The 23,803-nt window shown below is 46.7% G+C and overlaps 1 protein-coding gene across 11 annotated transcripts in view; it reads right to left on the bottom strand.

The window, feature by feature from the left end:
• LOC145341133 (muscleblind-like protein 1) overlaps nucleotides 1-23,803 on the bottom strand; it is a 233,676-nt gene that overhangs the window by 16,948 nt on the left and 192,925 nt on the right. For 7 of the 11 annotated variants that reach the window (XM_080186015.1, XM_080186017.1, XM_080186007.1 and 4 more), the window contains 3 exons: nucleotides 2,739-2,996; nucleotides 1,241-1,294; nucleotides 93-246 (listed from right to left, as the gene is read on the bottom strand). In XM_080186015.1, coding sequence (XP_080042141.1) covers nucleotides 93-246; nucleotides 1,241-1,294; nucleotides 2,739-2,996 — 466 coding nt within the window. The remainder of the gene's footprint in view (nucleotides 1-92; nucleotides 247-1,240; nucleotides 1,295-2,738; nucleotides 2,997-23,803) is intronic. The other 4 variants (XM_080186010.1, XM_080186013.1, XM_080186014.1 and 1 more) reach the window with 2 other exon arrangements.

Below are 23,803 nucleotides of genomic sequence, written 5' to 3'. Positions count from 1 at the left end.
TGTTAGTGTGTCTTTTCCTCTCTCACAAAACATCACTCATTTTGCCTCCGTGGCCCTCAGTTTGGGGCTGACATGGGCCTTCCTTGCCTTACCTGGTGGGATGAAGGCGGTTTGTTGATGTAGTTGCATGTTTGCAAGTGCCTGTTGATACTGGAAAACGCCAGCATTGAAGACAGTCGTGGCACCGTTGGCTTTTTCTAGTGCAGGTCTCTTTGGTAAGGGAGGGAGGACGCCGGGAGGAAGGCCCTGGAAACGAGAGACGAAGTAAAAGAAATCGAGTAAAGAAAAAAAAAACAAATAAATAAAAATAGGAAGAGGAAACAAAACAAAAGAAAGAAAACAACACACCATCAGTATAGAGTGCAAAAAAACATGATGGCCACTTACACAATTCTAACCATCTAGCAAGCAAGCGACAAGAATACCACCTCTGACAAGGTGGTACGAACAAATAAGCAGAAACAATATGTACAGCAAGCATTACTCCATAGACTAATTTAAAAAATAAACAGGAAAATTTAAACGTACGTTACTACATGTATTGCACAACACCTACAATAAAAGAGGCTTAATATACAAAAGCAGAACGCTGCACTGCTAGCTCCATGACGATCAACATTAAAAGCAATGTTAACTACAACCTTTAAAAGCGTTTAATTGAAAAAAAAAGAACATCTACAAAATAAAATGATAAACCCACAAACTTTACTCCCCCCCGAAAAAAAAAACTTGACATGCAACCCATGCAGGCCCCTGAACACTTGAATAACAAACGTTTAACATGTTACGACTTTCAACGGAAAAAAAAAAAGCCATGCCAACCAGATAAGTACAGAATTATCGTGAAAACGTAAATTTAACGTCCCTCAATGTTATGTTGAGGGGCAATCCACAGGTGATGAACTGAGTGTGGTACTTCAGTTAACACTAGGGTTGCTTGCAACTCTCCGCACAATTTAATCCCAAATTGCCCCGCCGTTTTTTTTTAGGGCCATTTCCAAATTTTGAAAGAACGTCAAGTGTTTCTCGTCAATAGTTTAGTTCTCTTTGGATCGTTCAAAAAAAAAAGCAAGATGGTGCCACAGTCAATTTATCACCGCCCTTTATTATTTACAACAGAAAATAATGTACTAGTATTGATTTTTATTTCCTCCTTTCCCCCTTAAATAAACTTTTAAAGCTACAACTCGTAACCCTATTAAAGCTACATGCCAAGCTAAAAGGTGAAAGGTCATAGTACCAGGTCAAAGGTTGCCTCGAGGGGTCGCTTCAGTGATTTGACAGCCGACTGAGTCTTAATTAGCAGGCAGCGAGCACATGATGGCAATGGGCCAATGGGGTTCAAGCGCATTAACATAAACAGCAAGCAGAGGTGCATCATGGGGGCAGCAGTGCATTGTGGGGGGGGGTGAGGAAAAAAACAAATAAAAAAAACAAATCATCGGAATGCCATATACAACAAATAACAAGACTAGGCATGCACAATAAAGGCACTACTGAGTAGTTACTGTGAGGTTAAGGACTTTTACACAAATATAGTTAATTACAAGAACAGTGTCCCTTTAAAAACATGGCAGAGTCTGCCAACTGTGTCCTTTGTCTCTTCTGGTCTGGGCATTGCTAGGCGCTTGACCACAGCACCAACCCTCCACTTAGAATCATAGAACAGTGCAGAAGGAGACCACTCGGCCTAGCGCACCTGCACCGACAATAATCCCACCTAGGCCCTACCCCCGTAACCTCAGGTATTTACTCATCCTCTTGACGCCAAGGTCAATTTAGCACGGCCAATCCACTTAATCTTTGGAGCGTGGGAGGAAAGCAGAGCACCCGGAGGGAAACCCACGCGGACACGGGGAGAACATGCAGACTCCGCACAGACAGTGACCCAAGGCCGGGAATCGAACCCGGGTCCCTGGCGCTGTGAGGCAGCAGTGCTAACCCACTGTGCCACCATGTCGCCCTTCACATTAATCATGTTACATACATTTATCGGCATCACACAGCATGATCTTACCGCAGGGCTAGTATACATTTTACATTAGGTCAGTTCTTTTAAAGTTTTTATTTATTAGTGTCACAAGCAGGCTCAAAATTAAAGTTAATTTATTAGTCACAAGTAGGTTTATGTTAACACTGCAATGAAGTTACTGTGAAAATCCTCTAGTCACCACACTCTGGTGCCTGTTCGGGTACACTGAGGGAGAATTTAGCCCGGTCAATGCGCCTAAGACTGCGGGAGGAAATTGGGACACCTGGAGGAAACCCACACAGATACGGGGAGAACGCGTAAACTCCGCTCAGACAGTGACCCAAGGTTGGGAATCAAACCCGGGTCCCTGGCGCTGTGAGGCAGCGGTGCCAACCAACTGTGCCACCGCGCAGTTTGCGCCAGTGGTAACACAGCGAGGGGAAAGTACGCAGATCTGGCCTGAGGCAACGGTGACCAAGTTAAAAGCAGTTATTAGCCGTTGCTCATTAATGTTAACGCCTTCGCCGGTTGATTTTTTTTTGTTGTTCGCATCCTGACCAAAACGATCATCTTAGAGCCCACAAGATGACTGCAAAGGAGGTCGCCCCTGACTCTGTTTATTTCTCACTGCGCTGAACCGTGGGAGAGCCCAGACACTGCACCCCCCTCCCTGCCCCCCCCCAAAAAAAAGAGAAAGATCATCAATGGTTCCTTCAGATCCCCTGCCGGCTGCTGGTACTCGGTTAGAATCATGCTTGCCACTCACCATGGCGGCCGCAGTGGCAGCAGCCTGGGCAGCTGCGGCCTGATTCACTTGGTGTTGGGCAGCCTTTATCTTGGCCTGCAGGTGGGCGGGGGGGTGAAAGTACTTGCACTTTTCCCGGGAGCAGCGGCCCTTGATGTAATCCATGCACACGGTGACCGTGTTGTCGTTGGTGTCCACCATCGCGATATCCGCTGGGTGAGCGAAGCGACAGTCGTTCTCGCCCCGGGTACAGTTTCCACGTTGGAACTCCCTACATACCTGCAGCAAAGAAGTCAACCGCAACCACTTAATTCCTCCTTCGTCTGCCGCAACTTTTCAACCAGTCCCGTTAAAACACACGCACACAAACGATTTCAGCTCGCGGGCAAGTCCCACAACGGCTTTCACTGACGCGTAAGGCCCAGAATTTTACCACCCTGCCCGCTACGGGAATCAGAGCCGGCAATGGTGAGGGTGAGGGTGAGGGTGGTGGTGGGGGAAACAATAAAAATGTCCATTAAACCTTGGCAGGGATGTTACCGTTTCGGGACCAGCCAGGCTGTAAAATCCCGCCCGAGGGGCACCGGCGAAAGAGCGACATGAAACACTCGCCAGGGTGAAATAGGAACTGAGACATTGGCCGGAATTTTACAGGCACACTTGCCCCGTTTCTGGGAGGGGTGGCGGGCGAGGCTCGGAGAACGGCATTCTCCGTTGGCCTCAGGTGGAATTGTATGAACGGACGTGCTAGGAAAGGTTCCGCCCATTAGCGGGAAGGATTAATTAGCCTGGGGCTTTATCCGCTGGAAAAGAGAAGGCTGAATGTGACCCGATGAGTTTTCCAAAATTACGAAGAGATTACAATGCTGGGGAGCTGTTGCTTCTTGTTCAGGGAATCCAGGGCATGAAGTTAAGTTGGCGGTTGGTTCCAGTTCACTCAGGGAGCGGCAGTTTCAGTGGTAACATTCACTTTTGCAGGTATGTTGGGGTTCGGGCCTACGGGTGGTGATACCAGGGGCTCCAACATTCTTTGCACATCATGGCTGACCAGGAATCTCTGCCCCTCTTACCAGCTGCCAATGGTGTATGTTGGAAGGATCTGGATGGAGACCCCCTGTCTATCTCCAATTGGAGAGGCAAAGCTGGTTCAGAGATAGTCAGCATGGTTTCGTTACAGGGAAGTCATGCCTAACAAATTTGATTGAGGAGGTGACCAGGTGTATCGATGATGGTAGTGCAATAGATGTAGTTTATATGGATTTCAGCAAAGCCTCTGACAAGGACCCACATGGGAGACTTGTAAAGAAGATAAATTCACATGGGATACAGAGTAATTTGCTAAGTGGATTCATAATGGTGTGGAGAGTCTGCAGAAGGATCTAGATAGGCTGGGCGAATGGGCCAGGAAATGGCAAATGGAATTTAATGTTGGCAAGTGTGAGGTGGTCCACTTTGGTAGGAAGAATGGTAGGAAGGACTATTACTTACGTGGCGAAAAACTGCAGCAGGCGACGGTGCAGAGGGACCTCGGGGTCCTTGTGCATGAGTCGCAAAAACCCAGCTTGCAGGTGCAGCAGGTGGTCAGGAAGGCAAATGGGATGCTGGCCTTCATAGCGAGGGGGATTGAATATAAAAGTAGGGAGGTCTTGCTGCAGCTGTATAGGGCATTGGTGAGGCCGCAGCTGGAGTACTGTGTGCAGTTTTGGGCGCCGCACCTGCGCAAGGATATTTTGGCCCTGGAGGGAGTGCAGAGGAGGTTTACTAGGCTGATACCGGAGTTGAGGGGATTGAGCTATGAGGAGAGGCTGAATAAACTAGGCTTGTACTCGTTAGAGTTTAGAAGAATGAGGGGAGATCTCATTGAGACGTACAAGATGATGAATGGGATGGATAGGATAGAGGTGGAGAGACTCTTGCCGCTCAAAAAAGACAGTAGGACTAGGGGGCACAGCCTCAAGATAAAGGGGAGGCGGTTTAGAACGGAGTTGAGGAGGAACTTCTTCACTCAAAGGGTGGTGAATCTCTGGAATTCTCTGCCCGTTGAAGTGGTGGAGGCTGCCTCGCTAAATATTTTTAAGCAGCGGGTTGATGGGTTCTTGATAAGAGAGGGGATTAAGGGTTATGGGGAGAGGGCGGGAAAGTGGAACTGAGCCACAACAGATCAGCCATGATCTTATTGAATGGCGGGGCAGGCTCGAAGGGCTAGATGGCCTACTCCTGCTCCTATTTCTTATGTTCTTATGTTCTTATAATTGGCTCAGTTGTCAGAGACAGAGGCTGATTTCAGAAGGTTGCTTTAGTGACTGGAAGCCAGTGTATGGTGGCGTACCCCCCCAGGGATCTGTGTGGGGCCCCCTATTATTCATCATTTATATAAATGACACTGATGACTATGTGGGGGGGGGTAGGATTAGTAAGTTTGTGGATGACACAAAGATTGGACGGGTGGCGAACAGTGAGGCGAAGTGCCTTGAGCTACGAGAAGCTATAGACGGAATGGTCATATAGGCAGATAAGTGGCAGATGGAATGGAAAGTGTGAGGTGATACACTTTGGAAGGAATAATTTGACAAGAAAGAACTCAGTGAAAAATTCTACCCTGTTACTGAAATTGAAGGCCATGAATTTGAAGGCAAACCATTGACTTGGTTGTGGCTGAGTGGCAGGAGACGGAGATTAAGGAGAATGGTCAGGGAGATAAATTGGCAGAATGTGACCCCACAGCCAGGGATCTGTGTTGTAGCCTTAACTATTTCCCAGATTCATTAGACTTAAATGGAGAAGTGGACAGCCACATGTCCAAGTTAGATAAGTTGACACCAGGATGGAATAAATTACAGAGGTTATTAATAGTGAATGGGCAAAACTGTGGCAAATGATGGAGGGAAACATGATACAATTCACTTTGGATTCAGATAGGATAGATCAGATCATTTTTTAATTATTTATTAGCTACAAGTAGGCTTACATTCACACTGCAATGAAATTACTGTGAAAATCCCCTAGTTATCACACTCCAGCACCTGTTCGTGTACACTGAGGGAGAATTTATCATGGCCAAGCACTTAACCAGCACATCTTTCTGACTGTGGGAGGAAACCAGAACACCCAGAGGAAACCCACACAGACAACGTGCAAACTCCATACAGACAGTGACCAAAGCCAGGAATCAAACCCAGGTCCTTAGCACTACGAGGCAGCCTTGCTACCCCAGAAAGTGTGAAGGCCCAAAGAGACATGGAAGTCCATTTACACACATTGGGTAAAATGTCATTACCAGCTACCAAAAATAATCAATAAACACCAGTGGAACGCTGTTGTTGCTATGGAGAGAACCAGATCAGGGCAGGGTGCAAGGATTTGGTGCAGGGAGGCTACAGCTACACAAACTTGACTGAGACCAGACCCACAGCGATTTAAACAGTTCCAGGAAGGTTATATTGGCCTTGGAGGAAGTGTAACCTGGATTCTGGCGAATGATACCTTCCCCCCTCACCCCAACCTCACTGGTTCAATAATGAAGAACAGCCGCACAAACTAAGATTGCATTCTTGAGATTTGTGAAGATTAAGGGGCCATTTAATCAACATTTTCATGATACAGAAGAGGGAGCAGATGGAGAAAAACTACTTGTGCTGGTTGGGGAGTCAGGAACTAGGAAGGGGTCGTTTAAGTACGAGAGGCAGACTTTTCTAGAACAAAGCCGAAAAACATTTCCACACACAAAAATGTAATAAAAATTTGGAATTCTCTTCCAAAAATGGCAACTGATGATAGATCTGCATTTTAATTTTTGTTCATTCATGGGACAGGGTACCACTGGCTGGCCAGCATTTATTGCCCATCCTATGTTGCCCTTGGAGGGTATAGAATCATAGAATCCTACAGTGCAAAAGGAGGCCATTTGGACCATCGAGCTTGCACCTACAGCAATCGCAGATCAGACCCCTATACCTGTAACCCCACATACTTTGTCCTGTTAATCTCCCTGACACTAAGGGGCAATTTATCATGGCCAAAGATGTGTGGATTAGGTGCATTGGCCATGACTAAATTGCCCCTTAGTGTCCCGGGATACATAGTTAGAGGGATTAGCAGGGTATAATGTGGGGTTACAGGGATAGGGCCTAGATGGGGTTGTTGTCGGTGCTGACGCGATGGACTAAATGGCCTCCTTATGCACTGTGGGGATTCCATGATGTAATGATTCAATCAACTTTACCCACAATTCTTTGGATTGTGGGAGGAAACAGGAGCATCTGGGGGAAATACATGCAGACATGGGTAGTATGTGCAAACTCCACACTGACAGTCTTCCAAGGCCTCGAACCCAGGTCCCTGGCGCAGTGAGGCAGCAATGCCAACCACTATGCCATCAAGCCGTGAATGCTTAAGAGTCAACCACGTTGCTGTGGCTCTGGAGTCACATGTAGGCCAGACCTGCTAAGGATGGCAGATTTCCTTCTCTAAAGGACATGAGTGAACCAGATGGGTTTTTTCAACAATCAACAATGGTTTCATGGTCAACGGTAGATTCTTAATACCAAATATATTTTTTATTGAATTCAAATTCCATTCTCTGCCGTGGCGGGATTCGTACCCGATTCCCCAGAACATTAGCTGAGTTTCTGGATTGATAGTCTAGCGATAATACCACGAGGCGCCCCAAAAATAGATCCTAATTTCAAACCTGAGATTGATAGATATTAATTAGCCAGAGATATTAAATCCTGTAGGCAAAGGAGTGAGGTCACAGGTCAGCCATGATCTCAATGGATGGCATGGGACATTCTCAAAAAGCCTTGTTCCTGGAAGAACCATTAAATATTGGTCTCGGTAAGCCTTTGAAATTAAGTAGGAGGCTTTTATGAACATAGAAAATTAATTGGTAGGTAAAAGGGCTGTTGGTTCATTACTCTTGTCCCCATACCCAATATGGCTGAAACATGGTGACTTAACGCTCCATCACCACAAACCATGTATGCCATGGGACAGGCAAACATGTCACAGAGACAAAAAGAAGGGTCATTGAGTGGAAACGAAATACCACGGAACATTGGTCTCCAATTACTGAAGGTGTGACCCATCCCCAATGTCTATGCTGAGGAGCTATGGCCGGTGGAAAGAGGCAATTTGAGGTTGCAAAGCTTCCTTTTGTATCATGTGGGTGGCACGGTGGCACAACAGTTAGCACTGCTGCCTCACCACGCCAGGGACCCAGGTTCGATTCCCGGCTTGGGTGTGGAGTTTCCCTGTGTCTTCGTGGGTTTTCCTTCAGGTGCTCTGGTTTTCTTCCACAGTCCAAAGATGTGTGGGTTAGGTGGATTGGCCATGCTAAATTGCCCCTATGTGCCGAGGAACTGGTTAGACTGATAGCATGGGGATAGGGCCTAGGTGGGACTATGGTCGGTGCATATCCGATGGGCCAAATGGCCTCCTTCTGCACTGTATGAATCTGCGCAAGGATATTTTGGCCCTGGAGGGAGTGCAGAGGAGGTTTACTAGGCTGATACCGGAGTTGAGGGGATTGAGCTATGAGGAGAGGCTGAATAAACTAGGCTTGTACTTGTTAGAGTTTAGAAGAATGAGGGGAGATCTCATTGAGACGTATAAGATGATGAATGGGATGGATAGGATAGAGGTGGAGAGACTCTTCCCGCTCAAAAAAGACAGTAGGACTAGGGGGCACAGCCTCAAGATAAAGGGGAGGCGGTTTAGAACGGAGTTGAGGAGGAACTTCTTCACTCAAAGGGTGGTGAATCTCTGGAATTCTCTGCCCATTGAAGTGGTGGAGGCTGCCTCGCTAAATATTTTTAAGAAGCGGGTTGATGGGTTCTTGATAAGAGAGGGGATTAAGGGTTATGGGGAGAGGGCGGGAAAGTGGAACTGAGCCACAACAGATCAGCCATGATCTTATTGAATGGCGGGGCAGGCTCGAAGGGCTAGATGGCCTACTCCTGCTCCTATTTCTTATGTTCTTATGTTCTTATGTTCTTATGTTAAGATGGGATGCAAAGAAGCTTGGGGTATAAACACATTTTAGGTACTCGGAGGGCTGGAATTTTCACTTGCGATCAGGAACCCCCAACACCAGGGTCAAGCGACCCAGCGTCACGTCAGGAATTTATCACCCGGCCTGATTTTTGTAGGATTGGCCAGTAAATAGAAAGAGGGCATGCGTGTCGTCCAATTAACGATGGGGGCAGCCTCGGAAAGCTGGAAGGCCAATAGGAAGCCCTCCAGCACTGAAAGGGTGGCAATCTGCCAACGCAATGAAAGGAGAGAGAGACAGAGAGAGAGACACCTGATGGATCCTCTCAGGTAAGTTAGGGAAGTAAAAATGGCAGCAGAACGTCTTTGTGCAGGAGGAAGAGGAGGTCCTACATAGGATGGACTGTGGCTGAAGATGTGGCTATTTTATGATATTTGTTGGGGGGGGTTATGCACTTTTAATAAGTTCTTCCCCCTCCACTCTCTCCCATCCCACCCAGTTTGCTGCTGGCAGGTTGTGTCCTTTCTATGCTTGTGTTTGAATCACTGCAGAGGTCCACGTGTGGGAGGAAGCTGGTCCGTACCTGACCTGCTCTCTTGGAATATGGCAGGGTGTCTTGGATAGTTACCGGGAGCTGGTATGTTGGCCAGTGGTGCTAAACTCTGGACCTACCCACTCGCTCCCATTCACATCCCAATCGTGCCACGATAAACCAGCCCAAAACACAGAAACACCCCACCTCCCCACTAAAAAGAAACCGTGTTGGGATAAATATCATAGCATCCCCCTGCAGCAGAGAATGCTCAAGTGACTGAGGTGCGACTAGAGAATTCCGTCCCAGGATGCTCACTGTTTATTTAGGAAGTTCACTGGATTCACTGACAGGGCTATGCCAAGGTTGGAAAATTACCCCTGACCCATTGCAGTTTGGAAAAACAAGGGTCAGGATTCTCCAACCTCTCCCACGGTCTGGGATTCTCCGACCTTGCTCAAGGCTGGGATTCTCCAGTCCCGCTGCAATGAATGGAGATTTGCTGAGCGCCAAATCCTCCGTGATCGCTGGCAGCAGTGGCGGGACATGGGGCACCGGAGAATTCCAACCAGGATTTGAATGCATGACCTTTGAAGTCATAAGGAATATATATTAACTGGGGGGGCGAAGGGGGGAAATTGGGGGGGACGGTATTAAATGGCACAATTGTATGTCTGTGTTTTCGAAAAAGTAAATCACACAACTCCAAGTGGTGTGATTGTGACTAAATATTACGAATTAGTTTTCTAAAGTAAAATACACAGTCCAATAATTTGTCTTTTTCTAATGTTTCACAAATGTTCTCTATCTTACAAGATTTGAAGTTTATTTGCAAAGGTTCCTTCTACTCAAATATGGAAATATCGCCCTCTGCTGTTTCACTTTCCCCTGTTGTTTCTCTCTCGCTAGCTCCCATAAAATAACGCACAGAAAGTGCAATGATAGTACAGCTTTCCATTAACCATCTATACACCCTGTCAAAGCCAGGGACCAATTAACAGTCTCCGGATTGAAGGCTTGGCAAACATTCTCTCTTCTTTCCCCAAGAACATCTGACCACACTTGACTTCCGTCCTGCCATGGAAGTTCTCACTTTGTGCGAACTCAAAAAACTGTTCATCTTTAACCTCTTCCAGTCCTGATGAAAAATCCTCAACCTGAAACAACATGCCGGAGTTCTCCGGCAGTTCGCGCCCCATCACCGCTGCCAGCTTTGGACGGAGAACTCGGTACTCGGTCAAATCTCCATTTCCTGCAGCGGGACTGGAAAATGCCAGCCTGGGGCAAGGTTGGAGAATTCTGGCCAATAGCTCTGCCCTCCTGAGCGTTTCCTGATTTTTTTTTTTAAATTTCACACTCCTGGGGTGGGATTTTCCTTCCCAGGCTAGCCCCAAGACCGGAAATTCCCGTACAAGGTCAATGGACATTTGCGTGGTTCGCCAAATTTACTGTCCTGTCCTCTACGATTCCCGTGGATGGGAAAATTCCGCCACTGGTGTATCTTCAGTTACTTTTGAATACATTACACCTTCATTGTGCAGGCAATGTTTTAATTGCCTCTGACTCATCCTCATCATCTTCCAGTCCTAACTGTGCACTTAACCGATTATTCTTCGTCCAGCTTTAATGCTCGTTTTGGATATTCAAACAAGTTTGAACTTGTTTCCATGCACTACAGAGAAGTACAGGAAAGATTTACCAGGATGTTGCCCGGAATGCAAGGCAGTAGCTATGAGGAAAGGTTGGAGAAACTTGGTTTGTTCTTGGTAGAACGACAGAGGTTGACGGGCCAACCTGATAGAAGTCTTCAAGATAATGAGGGACATGGACGGAGGGATAGACAGAAACTTTTTCCCAGGGTGGAAGAGTTAATTACTGGGGGGCTGAGGTTTAAGATGCAAGGGGCAAGGTTTAAAGGGGATGGACGAGACAAGGCAGTTTTTTTTTATTTCACGGGGGGGGGCGGGTGCGTGCCTGGAACTTGCTGCAATTAGGTTTAAGTCCTTTTTCAAAGCTTGTAAGATTTCCAGCCTCCTCCTAGGCAGTGCGTTCCAGATTCCCATCACCCTCTGAGTAAAAAAAAAATCTTATTTTAAAATCCCCTCCTGCCTCACCCCATAAAACTCTGCCCCTCGTGACTGACCCCTCAACAAAGGGGAACAGCTGTTTTCTATTCACCCTGTCCATACCCCCTCATATACCCCATCTTATATATCAGACAAGTAGAAAATCAGCCTGTGCGTGATATCTCTTGGTTGGGGCAGCGGTGTTGAGGGGGAGGTGTGTGTGTGTGTGTGTGTGTGTGTGTGTGTGTGTGTGTGTGTGTGTGTGTGTGTGTGTGTGTGTGTGTGTGTGTGTGTGTGTGTGTGTGTGTGTGTGTGAGTGAGAGAAGGGGGAGGATGGAGGCAACAAGTCCTGAGACGCCCAATAAAACAAAGTTCTTTTCTATTTCAGTGGTTTTACCAGCACGCCCGCCCTGGATTTGGGGTGGGCGAGGCTCGCAGAACGACATTCTCCATTGGCCTCAGGCACGCTCTCACGAGCCTCGGGCAGATGTGCCGGTAAACTTCCGGCCAGAGTCTCTCTTCCCTCCCGTCGCTCACCATTCCCAAATGTTGCTGAATAGCAGCGAAACCCCATTGTTTTTTTATATATAATTAAATGAGCCATCGCCGGCAACTAACTGCAGCATCCTTGCTCATCATTATAGAACCGCCTAACCAATAGGCCAACGCATTGTATATTCATACAGTGCTCCAGCGTCCTATTTGCAATTAATGGTGATGTTTCCTGCAAGTCAGGCGATAGTAATCAGACTATCGGGTAGGGGGGGGAGACTGCATTAGGCCCCATTGCCAGAAAGGTAGCAGTGTGTGCAAGCACGCAGAGACATTAAAGAAATGCAGCCTATCAGACAGGAGAGATTTCCATCGTCCGATTTGATTCCAACCCACCAGACATTCGACTATCTCTCTGCAGCAGTCTATTTCAGTTTCAAACCTCCTTGAGCAGCAGGCCGGACGTTAACGTTCAGGATGGGGCCTTTATACCGGAGGCAGTAGCTCTCGTGCCCAGGGCCGCCGGGAGCTGTTTCTGTCCACCAGCCCAACTCATTAACCGAGGGCCTGGAGTGATTGCTCCCCTTGAGTCCGATAGCAGCTCGAACAGCTGAGCGATGTGATCTGCCCTTCAAAGAAATTCTCTGCCACTATCGCAATTCTCTAAGGGATAATAAGTGCCCGCACTTCCTCCTTATCAGACACGCTGTGACAAAACAGTTCCATTGACCTCCCCACATTGTCCAAGCAAACCAATTTGAGCTCAAAAGAGCTCTTCAGCATCTTTTGTTCTCATTGTTCAGAAACCCGCCCGCAGCACCGGCTCCAAGCACTGAGCTGTCAATCTCTCCCGGCTGCTGGACATGGTGCAATAAAAAACTAACATTCAACACAAATGCTTCCGAGTCCTGACCTCCCACACACTCACCCTCCTAGTTCGCTGCTGGGAAGGCCCATTTTTATTTGGCACAGTGATCCAGCTTCCTATTGCTGACAAGTACTGTTTCCAATCTGAGTCTGTGCTCTGACCGTTCCTGATTCACCAACCACTGACTCACATATTTCACATGTGCGTGTGTGTGTTTGTCTGTGTGCATGTGTCTTTGTGTGTGCCTGTGTATAAGCATGTGTGCATGTATCTGTGGTAAGTCTGTGTGTGCATTTGTTTCTGTTATGTTTCTGTGTGTTTGAGTGTGTGAGTATTTATCTATAAGTCTATGTGTGTGCTTGCGTATGTGTGTGTGTTTGTGTGTGTGTATGTGCCTGTGTGTGTGTATGTGCCTGTGTGTGTGTATGTGCTTGATAAGTGCATATGTGTGTGTGCGTGTGCATGTATCTGTGATAAGTGTGCATCTGTAAGTCTCTATATGTCTGGGTATGCTTGTATATGTTTATGCTTGTGTGTTTATGCTTGTGTGTCAGTGTGTGTATGTCTGTGTATGGTTGTGTGGCTGGGTGTGTGTGTGTGTGTGTGTGTGTGTCTGAGAGAGAGAGAGAGACCCACAGAGCACTTTGCCTTCTTAGATCTTCCATCCTTGTTCCATCACCTGCTTCAGTTCACTCTTCACTCTCTATATCCAAACTATTTCAATGTTCTCCCGTATCTCCGATCTTTCACATCCCACTCTTCAGAGAGTATTGCAGATATCATCTCATGTAGCAAGCTCCTCTCCATGACCACTGTCCTCGCTGAACTACACTGACTCCCATTCCCCAGTGCATTCAATTAAAATGTTCACTCTTGTATTGAAATATCTCCACAGTTTCACTGCTCCATAACCCTATGTAAACTCCAGTGCTGTCACACTCACTTCCTCAATTGTTTGGTTCCTTTGGCTTTGGCCTCTTGTGCATTACCCATTCCTTTGGAAGACTATTTGTACATCTGCCTTCATCCCATTAGTCTCATAGAATCCCTACAGCGCAGAAGGAGGCCATTCAGCCCATCAAGCTTGCACTGACCACAATCACACCAAAGCTCTATCCCCCCAACCCCAAATATTTACCCTAGCTAACCTACGTGACACCAAGGAGCAATTAGCATGGCCAATGCACCTAACCAGCACGTCCTTGGACTATGGGAGGAAACCGGAACACCTGGAGGAAACCCACACAGACACGGGGAGAACGTGTCAACTCCACACAGGCAGTGAAAGGAGGTTGGAATCGAACCCGGGTCCCTGGCGCTGTGAGGCAGAAAATCTAACCATTGTGCCACCATGCCACCCCATATTCAAGTTCTTGAGTCATTGAGTCACACAATCATTGAGGTTTACAGCATGGAAACAGGCCCTTCAGCCCAACTTGTCCATTCCGCCCTTTTTTTCAAAAATCTCCAAGCTAATCCCAATTGCCTGCTTTTGGCCCATATACCCATCGTACCCATGTAATTGTCTAAATGCTTTTTAAAAGACAAAATTGTACCCGCCTCCACTACTACCTCTGGCAGCTTGTTCCAGGCACTCGCTACCCTCTGTGTGAAAAAACTGCCCCTCTGGACCTTTTGTATCTCTCCCCTTTCACCTTAAACCAATGTCCCATGGTTTTAGACTCTCCTACTTTTGGGAAAAGATGTTGACTATCTAGCTGATCTATGCCACTCATTATTATATAGACCTCTATAAGATCATCTCTCAGCCTCCTACTGTCCAGAGAAAAAAGTCCCAGTCTATCCAGCCTCTCCTTATAACTCAAACCATCAAAGCATCCTAGTAAATCCTTTCTGCACTGGATATTGTTTCCCCAACCCTCTATCTGTTACCTTTTCCCCTGTTCCGTTAATGCCTAGCTCAGTTACCACCTTTCGGTTATGCACCCTAATATCCATCCTTCGTTCCTCAATGTTAAACCCCCCCAACTTTTGCTGAGCACAACATTTTGCCATTTTCTAGGCTGCCGTTTTCGGAATGTAACACCATCGACTTGCTCCTCCTAACACATCAAGACATTGAACATCTTTCCCACCTACCTCACAACACCTTTTCTTTCCCTGCAGCGTTAAGGTAGAAACAAGATGTCACAAAAATAAATAGAGGAAAGCAGCTGAAGTGCTGGCGTTGTGTAAATACCAAATGCCTGGCTGACAGTTAGACAGTTAGAGCGTAGACTCCAGGTTAAAGTTTATTTATTAGTGTCACCAGTAGGCTTACATTAACACTGCAATGAAGTTACTGTGAAAATCCTCTAGTCATCACACTCCAGCGCCTATTCAGGGAGAATTTAGCCAATGCACCTAACCAGCACGTCTTCCAGACTGTGGGAGGAAACTGGAGCACCCGGAGGAAACCCACGCAGACATGGGAGGGACGTGCAAACTTTTCACAGACAGTGACCCAGGTCCCTGGCACTGTGAGGCAGCAGTGCGAACCACTGTGCCACCCATGCTGCTCCCCCCAGGGCAATATGTCAGGGTCTCATTGAAGATCACTTGCAGGGAGCCAGAACGACAGAGATATTTTCCCAATAATGGGCTGGCCATCCAATAGAGAAGGCTGCGGAATCTGGAGGACCAGTCAGGCACCATCCCAGCACAGTCAGATCGGCAAGCCCCACAGTCAGGAACTAGGCACTACCTGGGTGTAAAGTATGAAGGTGTCTTTGGTGCCTGTTGACAGCTACAGGATGGCAGAGTGGGGGTCTTAACCAGTAGATCTGCTGCCCACCTCCTTAGACTGGGCAGGCCAATCCATGGCTGATGAGACACAGGCAAAGAACAAAGAACAGGTCAGCACAGGAATAGGCCCTTCGGCCCACCAAGCTTCTGTCAATCCCATTGTCCTATCTAGACCAACCACCTCTATCCTTCTATTCCCTATCTGTTCATGTGTCTACCCAGGTAAGTCTTAAACGTCACTAAAATGACTGCCACAACTACCTCACTTGGCAGTGCATTCCAGGCCCCCACCACCCTCTGTCTAAAAAACTTACCCCCCATATCTCGACTGAACCTCTCCCCTCTTACCTTGAACTTATGCCTCCTTGTAATTATCATCATATCTGCGCCCCTCATAATTTTATAAATTTCCATCAGGTCACCCCTCAGCCTCTGTCTTTCCTGGGAGAACAAACCCAATTATTCAATCTCTCCTCATAGCTAAAACCCTCCATACCAGGCAACACCTGGCAAACCTTTTCTATACTCTCTCCAAAGCCTCCACATCCTTCTAGTAGTGTAGTGACCAGGACTGAATACAGTATTCCAAATATGGCCTAACCAACATTTTATATAACTGTAATATAATTTGCCAACTTTTATATTCGATGAAGGCAAGCATGCCATATGGATTCTTCACCACCTTTCCAACCTGTACGCCCAGATCTCTCAATGTGTCTGTGCTCCTGATGGTTCTGCCATTTATTTCATAGCTCCCAACTGCATGGGCAACCTCCCATCCATTGACTCTGTCTACATTTCCCGCTGCCTCGGCAAAGTAGCCAGCATAATCCATGACCCACGCACCCCGGACATTCTCTCTTCCACCTTCTTCCTTCGGGAAATTGATATAAAAGTCTGAGGTCATGTACCAACCGGCTCAAGAACAGCTTCTTCCCTGCTACCATCAGACTTTTGAATGGACATACCTTGAACTAGGTTGGTCTTCCTCTACACCTTAGTAATGACTGTAACACTATATTCTACATTTTCTCCTTTCCTTCTCTATGGACAGTACACTTTGTTGTATAGCGCACAAGAAACAATACTTTTCACTGTATGCTAATACATGTGACAACAATAAATCAAATCAAACCAAATCAAAATGCATCACCTCGCATTTGTCTGGACTAAATTTCTCTCTACCATTTCTCCGCCCAACCTTCCAGCCTATTTATATCCTGTTGTATTCTCTGACGTTATGGGGTTTTTGACTAACCAGATAATGAAGTAGAACCGACCTACTTGCAACAGAACCTGATATACTCTGATAGGTATCACTGGCCAGCCCAGCATTCGCTGCCCATTCTGTAATATTAGGGTGCTCAGGACTGAAAGGGTTAATGCAGGACTGGGGAAGCAATATTGTCCATATATGGTGGAAAGGAGTCATTGGGTCATAGAGTCACATAACTTGGAGTAATTTGAATGAAGATAGCTCACAGTATGGATTGAAGAAGTTACTGCCTTGTATACCTGAGTGTTGTTAACCTCCACGGTAAATAGTTACTCTTCAGAATTCATACCTCTGACTTCATCCTCAAACCCCAACAATGAATCCCCAATTGTATTTGAACTGAGAGACTTCCTCGGCCATTTCAGGGGGCAGTTAAGAGTCAACCACATTGACAGGGGTTGAGGCCACATTCAGGACAGCAGACTTCCTTCCCCAGAGGGATTAAGTGATGAATTTAAAAGTTTTTAAGTTTAAGTTTATTGATCAGTCTCACAAGTAGGCTTACATTAACACTGCAATGAAGTTACTCTGAAAATCCCCTAGTCGCTACACTCCGGCGCCATTTTTATATCAATATAGCCGATATTGACCAGGTGGAATATAGAATCGCAGGGTGGTTACAGTATTGAAGGAGGCCATTCAGCCTGCCATGTGTCTGCCAGCTCTTTGCAAGACCAACAACCCCAATAATTAGTTATCAGGTACAAACTTACACATTGTACTCTGATTCATTCTGTTCTATACAACACCTTTCTACTCAGGGCTATACACTAATCAACCCAAAGCTTTTTTTGGAATATTTTTATGTCACATAGAATGAATAAAAGTCAATATTTTCACCACATCATTGTTGGAGAGATGGTCCAAAGAGTCATAGAATCCTGATGTTGCTGAAGGAGGCCATTTGGCCCATTGAGTCTGCACCATCAACAATCCCACCCAGGCCCTATTCCCGTACCCCACATATTTACATTGCTAATCCCCCTGACACTAGGGTTAATTTAGCATGGCCAATCAATTGAACCCGTGCATCTTTGGAATGTGGCAGGAAACCGGAGCACCCGGAGGAAATCCACACAGACATGGGGAGAATGTGCAAACTCCACACAGACAGTGACCCGAGAACCTGAGTCCCCGGTGCTAACCACTGTGCCACCGCGCCGCCCCATTCAAGAACTGTGCGTGTCTCTGTTTGCAAGCTAGCCCTTTGCCAGGACAATAAGGTCCTTTATCCTTTATCAACCTGAAAACAGCAATGAAGCTGGCTGTCCCTTGATGTTACACAGCAGCTCAAAGGGATCTACCATCACATGTTACAGCATCTCCTAACGGTTAGAGGCCATCGGTCATGGATTCAAAAAGGGGCCCAGTTTGTGGTAAAAGTTCCAGCATTTTGACAAAATTACACAAGTTACAATTAAGAAAGGTTTTGTTTCTGAAGTTCCTACACTGACTGAACTGAGTGTACATGCTGTGGGTATGGTGTAAGTGTGTATGTATGTTTGTTTTTCTATCTGTGTGATATGTTTGTGTGATGTTTGTGTGCACTGTGATTGTATGTCACTGAGTTTGTGAGTGTGTCAGTGTGTGAGTGAGTGACTGCAGGCATGTACCATTTTGTGAGACAGTGTGCAGTGTGTTTATATGTATTTGTGTATGTGTGTAGCATGTTTGTGTATGTATGTGTGCCATCGTGTGTATGCATGTGTGCATGCATGTGTGTTTGTATGTGGGTGTATGTGTGCATGCATGTGTGTTTGTGTGTATGTGTGTGCACATGTGTGTGTACATGTGTGTGCCATGTGTGAAACTGTGTACATCTGTCCTAAGGTATGGTGGGCATTCTCGAAAAAAGGCAATGTGGACATCCCACCAAATCTGCATCCGGACTCCGAGACTCCCCCCTGACAGCGTTCTGCACTATATTGTAACAGGAGGTCACAATTGGATGGGACAGGGGATGGAGCAGAGGGTCTTTTCCTGCCAGCTTTCACACAAGAATTTGGAGCAAGAATGTAATTCTATGGAAGCAACGGTGAACTGGCTGTCAACGTTAACAACTTGCTCGCTTTTGTTTAGATTTTAATGGAAATAAAACCTAAGTGAGTGTAAAACTGGCAACTGTTTCATTCTTGCATGGTTTGTGTTATGACAGATTTATATCCTTACTGCTTTCAAAGAATGAAGCTATAGAAATGCAAAATATCCAGAAGAATAGAGAGACAGAAAGAACAAGGTAGAGAGAAAGGGAAGAGAGAGAGAGGGGAGAGAGAAACATAGAGAGAAAGGGAGAGAAAAAGAAAGAGAGAAAATAAAGAAAGAACGAGGGAAAGAGAAAGGAGGGAGAAAGAAAAAGCGAGAGAGAAAGAGAGCGAGGGAAGAGAGAAAAAGACAGCAAGGAAAAGAGAGAGGAAAGGGCATGAGAGAGGGAGAAAGAAAGAGCATGAGAAAGAGAGAGTGAGAGGGAGAGGGAAAGAAAAAGAGAGAAAGAGTGAAAACGGAGGAGAGAAAGGGAGAGCGAGAGAAAAAGAGAGAGAAAAAGAGAAAGAGAGAGAGGGAAGGAGGAAGAAGCGGAGAAAGAGAGAGCGAGAAAGAAGGAGAGAGAGGGGGAGAGAATGAAAAAGAGAGAAAAAGGCAGAGAGAGAGAGAAAGTGACAGAGAGCACGAGGAGATCGAGGGAGAATTGAAATGTAGCATTCACTGGAAGGCTTCCTTGGTGAGCTTTCAATACACAACTAATGGCTGAGGAATTATCTGTAAGATTGTTGTGTGAAAATGAGACAGAGACACGAAGAAGAATAGCTTCCTGGGCAAATCGAACTCCGGTATTGATGAGAAAAACGGAGACAGATCCTGCAAGGGGATCTGCAGACAAGACACCAGGATTGCCTAATCATTGATCATATGGTTTATCATCGCTGATATATCTATATTTCCGACAATGTATTTGACTCCACAGCGATCCATCCGATAAAATGCACGCTGTCAACATTTATCAAGTGTAATCTGCCAGGCCTCCTGACCCTGGAGTGACAGCAGGCAAGAAGCAGCTAATGGTTTAAAGGATTGTCAAGGCGGCTGCCTGCTTACATGTAATCCTCATCCCTGCCACCGAGTGGCAGCAGCCTCTCAGCACTCCAGCGCGGGCACTGTTAATGCTCACAGGTGTCCACAGTCGCCCATTTTGCGGCGTGAGGCTCCCTTTTCTTTGCACAAACTGCAATGGTGCCAGAGAATGATCATCGTGCATACTTGTCAGATGATTTTTCAGATGCAAGTCACCTCTTCGGAAAAAAATCGGTGCTTTCAGGGAGTAATACAGCACAGAAGGAGGTCATTCGGCCCATCAAGCTGGGACTAGCTCTTTGAAAGGGACGTCCCAATTAGTTCCGCTCCTCTTGCTCCACTATCCTGCAGGTACTTATCCAAGATCCCTTGGAAAGTTACCATCGCAAGTGTATCCATCAGCACAATGGTTAGCACTGCTGCCTCACAGCAACAGGGGCCTGGGTTCGCTTCCCGGCCAGGGTCACTGTCTGTGTGGAGTCTGCATGTACGTCCTCCCTGTGTCTGCGTGGGTTTCCTCCGGATGTCCCAGTTTCCTCCCACAGCCCGGAAAGTGCACTGGTTAGGGTGCATTGGCCGTGCTAAATTCTCCCTCAGTGTACCCGAACAGGCACCGGAGTGTGACGACTAGGGGATTTTCACAGTAACTTCATTGCAGTGTTAATGTAAACCTTCTTGTGACTCTAATACATAAACTTTAAACATTAAAACAACCTACTGCATGAAGGAAATTCTACTCGGCTGTCAGACACAAGAATGCCACATGTCAAAGGGTGAAGCTAGTGACTGCATAAGAACATAAGAACATAAGAAATAGGAGCAGGAGTAGGCCAACTAGCCCTTCGAGCCTGCCCCGCCATTCAATAAGATCATGGCTGATCTGTCGTGGCTCAGTTCCACATTCCCGCCCTCTCCGCATAACCCTTAATCCCCTCTCTCATCAAAAACCCATCAACCCGCGTCTTAAAAATATTTAGCGAGGCATCAGAAAAGGATGCTGATTGGTTTCCAATCAGCTCCGATTGGTTGTCATGGGGCTGCAGTCTGCCCCACGCTTTTGCTTAATTTAATAATGGTGCAATTCCTGGACATGTTCCTCTTGTGTGCAGAGGGCAGGTCCCTGCCGAAAGAATGTGTTGTAGCATTTCCTGAAGAATGTATCTTGCATGCAAACAGCCACTCCACTATTATCCATTGTTGATAAATTCTTCAACTGACACCACTAGGAACAAAACCCATCATCTGATTATGGGAAGGGATGTGGTCTTTGTCTTTGACTCTTCCACTGGATGTGGGTGTTACTGGCTGGGCCAGCATTTGTTGCCCATCCCTAATGGTCCTTAGCCAGACCATTTCAGAGGTCAGTTAAGAGTCAACTACATTGCTGTGAGTGTTGAGTCACATGTAGGCCGTGGAATCCCTACAGTGCAGAAGGAGGCAGTTTGGGTCATTGAGTCTGCACCAACTCTCTGACAGAGTATCTCACCCAGGCCCTCTCCCTTGCCCTAGCCCTATAACCCCGTACATTTGCCATGGCCAATCTACACATCCTTGGACTGTGGACATCTTTGAAGGAAACCGGAGCACACAGAAGAAACCCACGCAGGCATGGGGAGATCATGCAAACTGCACCCAAGACTGATTGAACCCAGGTCCCTGGTGCTGTCAGGCGGCCGTGCTAACCTTTCTGCCACCACCTCCCCTCGCTTACTCATAGTCCTACCAAGCACAGGTGTAGAGTGGCACTAGGGCTTTCAGCAAGGCATTGTTTGATCATGATTATGGAGTAGGAGACTTGACCAACTTTCCCCTCCCTTTAATGGGAGAGCACGGAATCCAATTCCCCAGTCCCTACAGGAAGTGGCTAACCAAGCAGAGGTCAGGGGTCAGGGGTCAGAGCTGGTGTGTTGAGCTCAGTTACCCAATGCGTCTACTTGCGAAGTTACCTTTCATCTTTTCTCATCTTCCTGATGCAATTTTAGAAACATAGGAACACAGGAATTTGGAACGAGAGTCAGCAATTCAGCCATTCGAGCCCACTCCGTCATTCTGTATGATCATGACTGATCTCCCGTTCATCCTAACTCCACTTCTCTGCCTTTTCCCAATAGCCCTTATCCCTTCAGGGTGACACAGTGGTTAGCACTGCTGCCTCACAGTGCCAGGGTCCCGGGTTCAAATCCCAGCTTGGGTCACTGTCTGTGTGGAGTTTGCACATTCTCCCCGATGTCTGCGTGAGTTTCCTCCAAGTTCCTCCCACAGTCCAAAGATGTGCAGGTTTGGTGGATTGGCCATGCTAAATTGCCCCTTAGTGTCAGGGGGGGCTAGCCAGATGAGGCCTGGGTGGGATTGTGGTCTGTACGGAATGGATGGGCCGGGTGGCCTCCTTCTGCCCTGCAGGATTCTATGATCCTACTTTTGGTCAAATATTTATCTATTTCTTTCTTGAATCCACTGATTGATTCTGTATCCACTGCACCCTGGGGCATAGTTCCATGGATTCACAACCCTCTGCGAGAAGTAGCTGCTCCTTATCTCTGTCTTGAGCCTCTCTCTTCTTCCCATATAACTATGACCCATTGTCCTAGACTGTGGGAGGGACATTTGGTTAACATTTACATTATTAATCCCATTGAATACTTTGTAAACCTCAATCAAATCTCCCCTCACTCTTCTGTACTCCAGTGAGGACAAGCCCAAGCTACTCAACTGCTCTTCAGGCAACAGCCCCTTCAAACCTGGAATCAATCTAGTGAACCTCTCCAGTGCCACCACATCTTTCATCAAAGAAGGTGACCAAAACTGAACACAGTACTCTGTGTGGTCTCATCAATGACTGATGCAATTGTAACAACACTTCTCCATTTTATATTCTAGACCCTTGGCAATAAATGGCAAGATTCCTTCCTTATGACATTCTGCATTCAGAGTATTTTGTCTGTAAAAGCATGAATTGTAATCTTGGCTTCAATCGAAAGCCTAGGTGCCACTGTTTGGTGGTAGAATCATGGCAGCCAGGTCCAACTTTGGTTTGAAAATGAACCTCAGAGGGTGACCACAATTCAGAGTCTGTCAATACCTCTAGAACTTGGTCATGCGTTCTGTAAGGTTAACACACTGTGCTTTAATTAAGACAGTGCACCTTTAGGATGGTTTTAACTTCTTATGTAGATTGACCTTGTCATGAGCTTCAGGAAGAGCCAACGACTGTCTTCACTCGTGCCTACAACGTTGATCTGCTTGTGAGGTATCTGCTCAGGTATGTAGACATATCGCATTTCATTCCTGCCAGGATAGATTGCCTATGTGCTAACACCGCCTGCGTTTCAACAGACACTGAGCTGAGCAGGAAAATGTTGATTTATTAGTGTCACAGTTGGCTTACATTAACACTGCAACAAAATTACTGTGAAAATCTCTTAGTCGCCACGCTCCAGCGCCTGTTCGGGTACACTGAGAGATAATTTAGCACGGCCAATGCACCTAACCAGCATGTTTTTCGGATTGTGGGAGTAAACCAGAGCGTCCAGAGAAAACCCACGCAGACACGGGGAGAACGTGCAGGCTCTGCACAGACAATGGCCCAAGCCAGGAGTCGAACCTGGATCCCTGGCTCTGTGAGGCAGTAGTGTTAACCCTTGTACCTCCGTGCTGCTCTTATAATGATGTGTTTAAGCTCCTGCTGAAGAATTGAGGCAATTTAGGAAGCTCAATGCACATTTCAACACGAATAGGGGCAGCAAGGTGGCACAGTGGTTAGCACTGCTGCCTCACAGTGCCAGGGACTCAGGTTCGATTCCCGGCTTGGGTCACTGTCTGTGTGGAGTTTGCACATTCTCCCCGTGTCTGTGTGGGTTTCCTCCGGGTGCTCCGGTTTCCTCCCGCAGTACAAAAATGTGCTAGCTAGGTGCACTGGTCATGCTAAATTCTCCCTCAGTGCACCCGAATAGGTGCCGGAGTGTGGCGACTAAGGAGTTTTCACAGTAACTTCATTGCAGTTTGAACGCAAACATACTTATGACTAATAAATAAACTTTACATGTCACCAT

Source organism: Carcharhinus amblyrhynchos, chromosome 3 (genome assembly GCF_965287045.1).
Source record: "Carcharhinus amblyrhynchos chromosome 3, sCarAmb.v2.hapA, whole genome shotgun sequence".
In the NCBI taxonomy this organism is placed as follows: Eukaryota; Metazoa; Chordata; class Chondrichthyes; order Carcharhiniformes; family Carcharhinidae; genus Carcharhinus; species Carcharhinus amblyrhynchos.
Note: the sequence above shows the minus strand (reverse complement) of the source record. Positions and strands in the feature narration are given on the sequence as shown.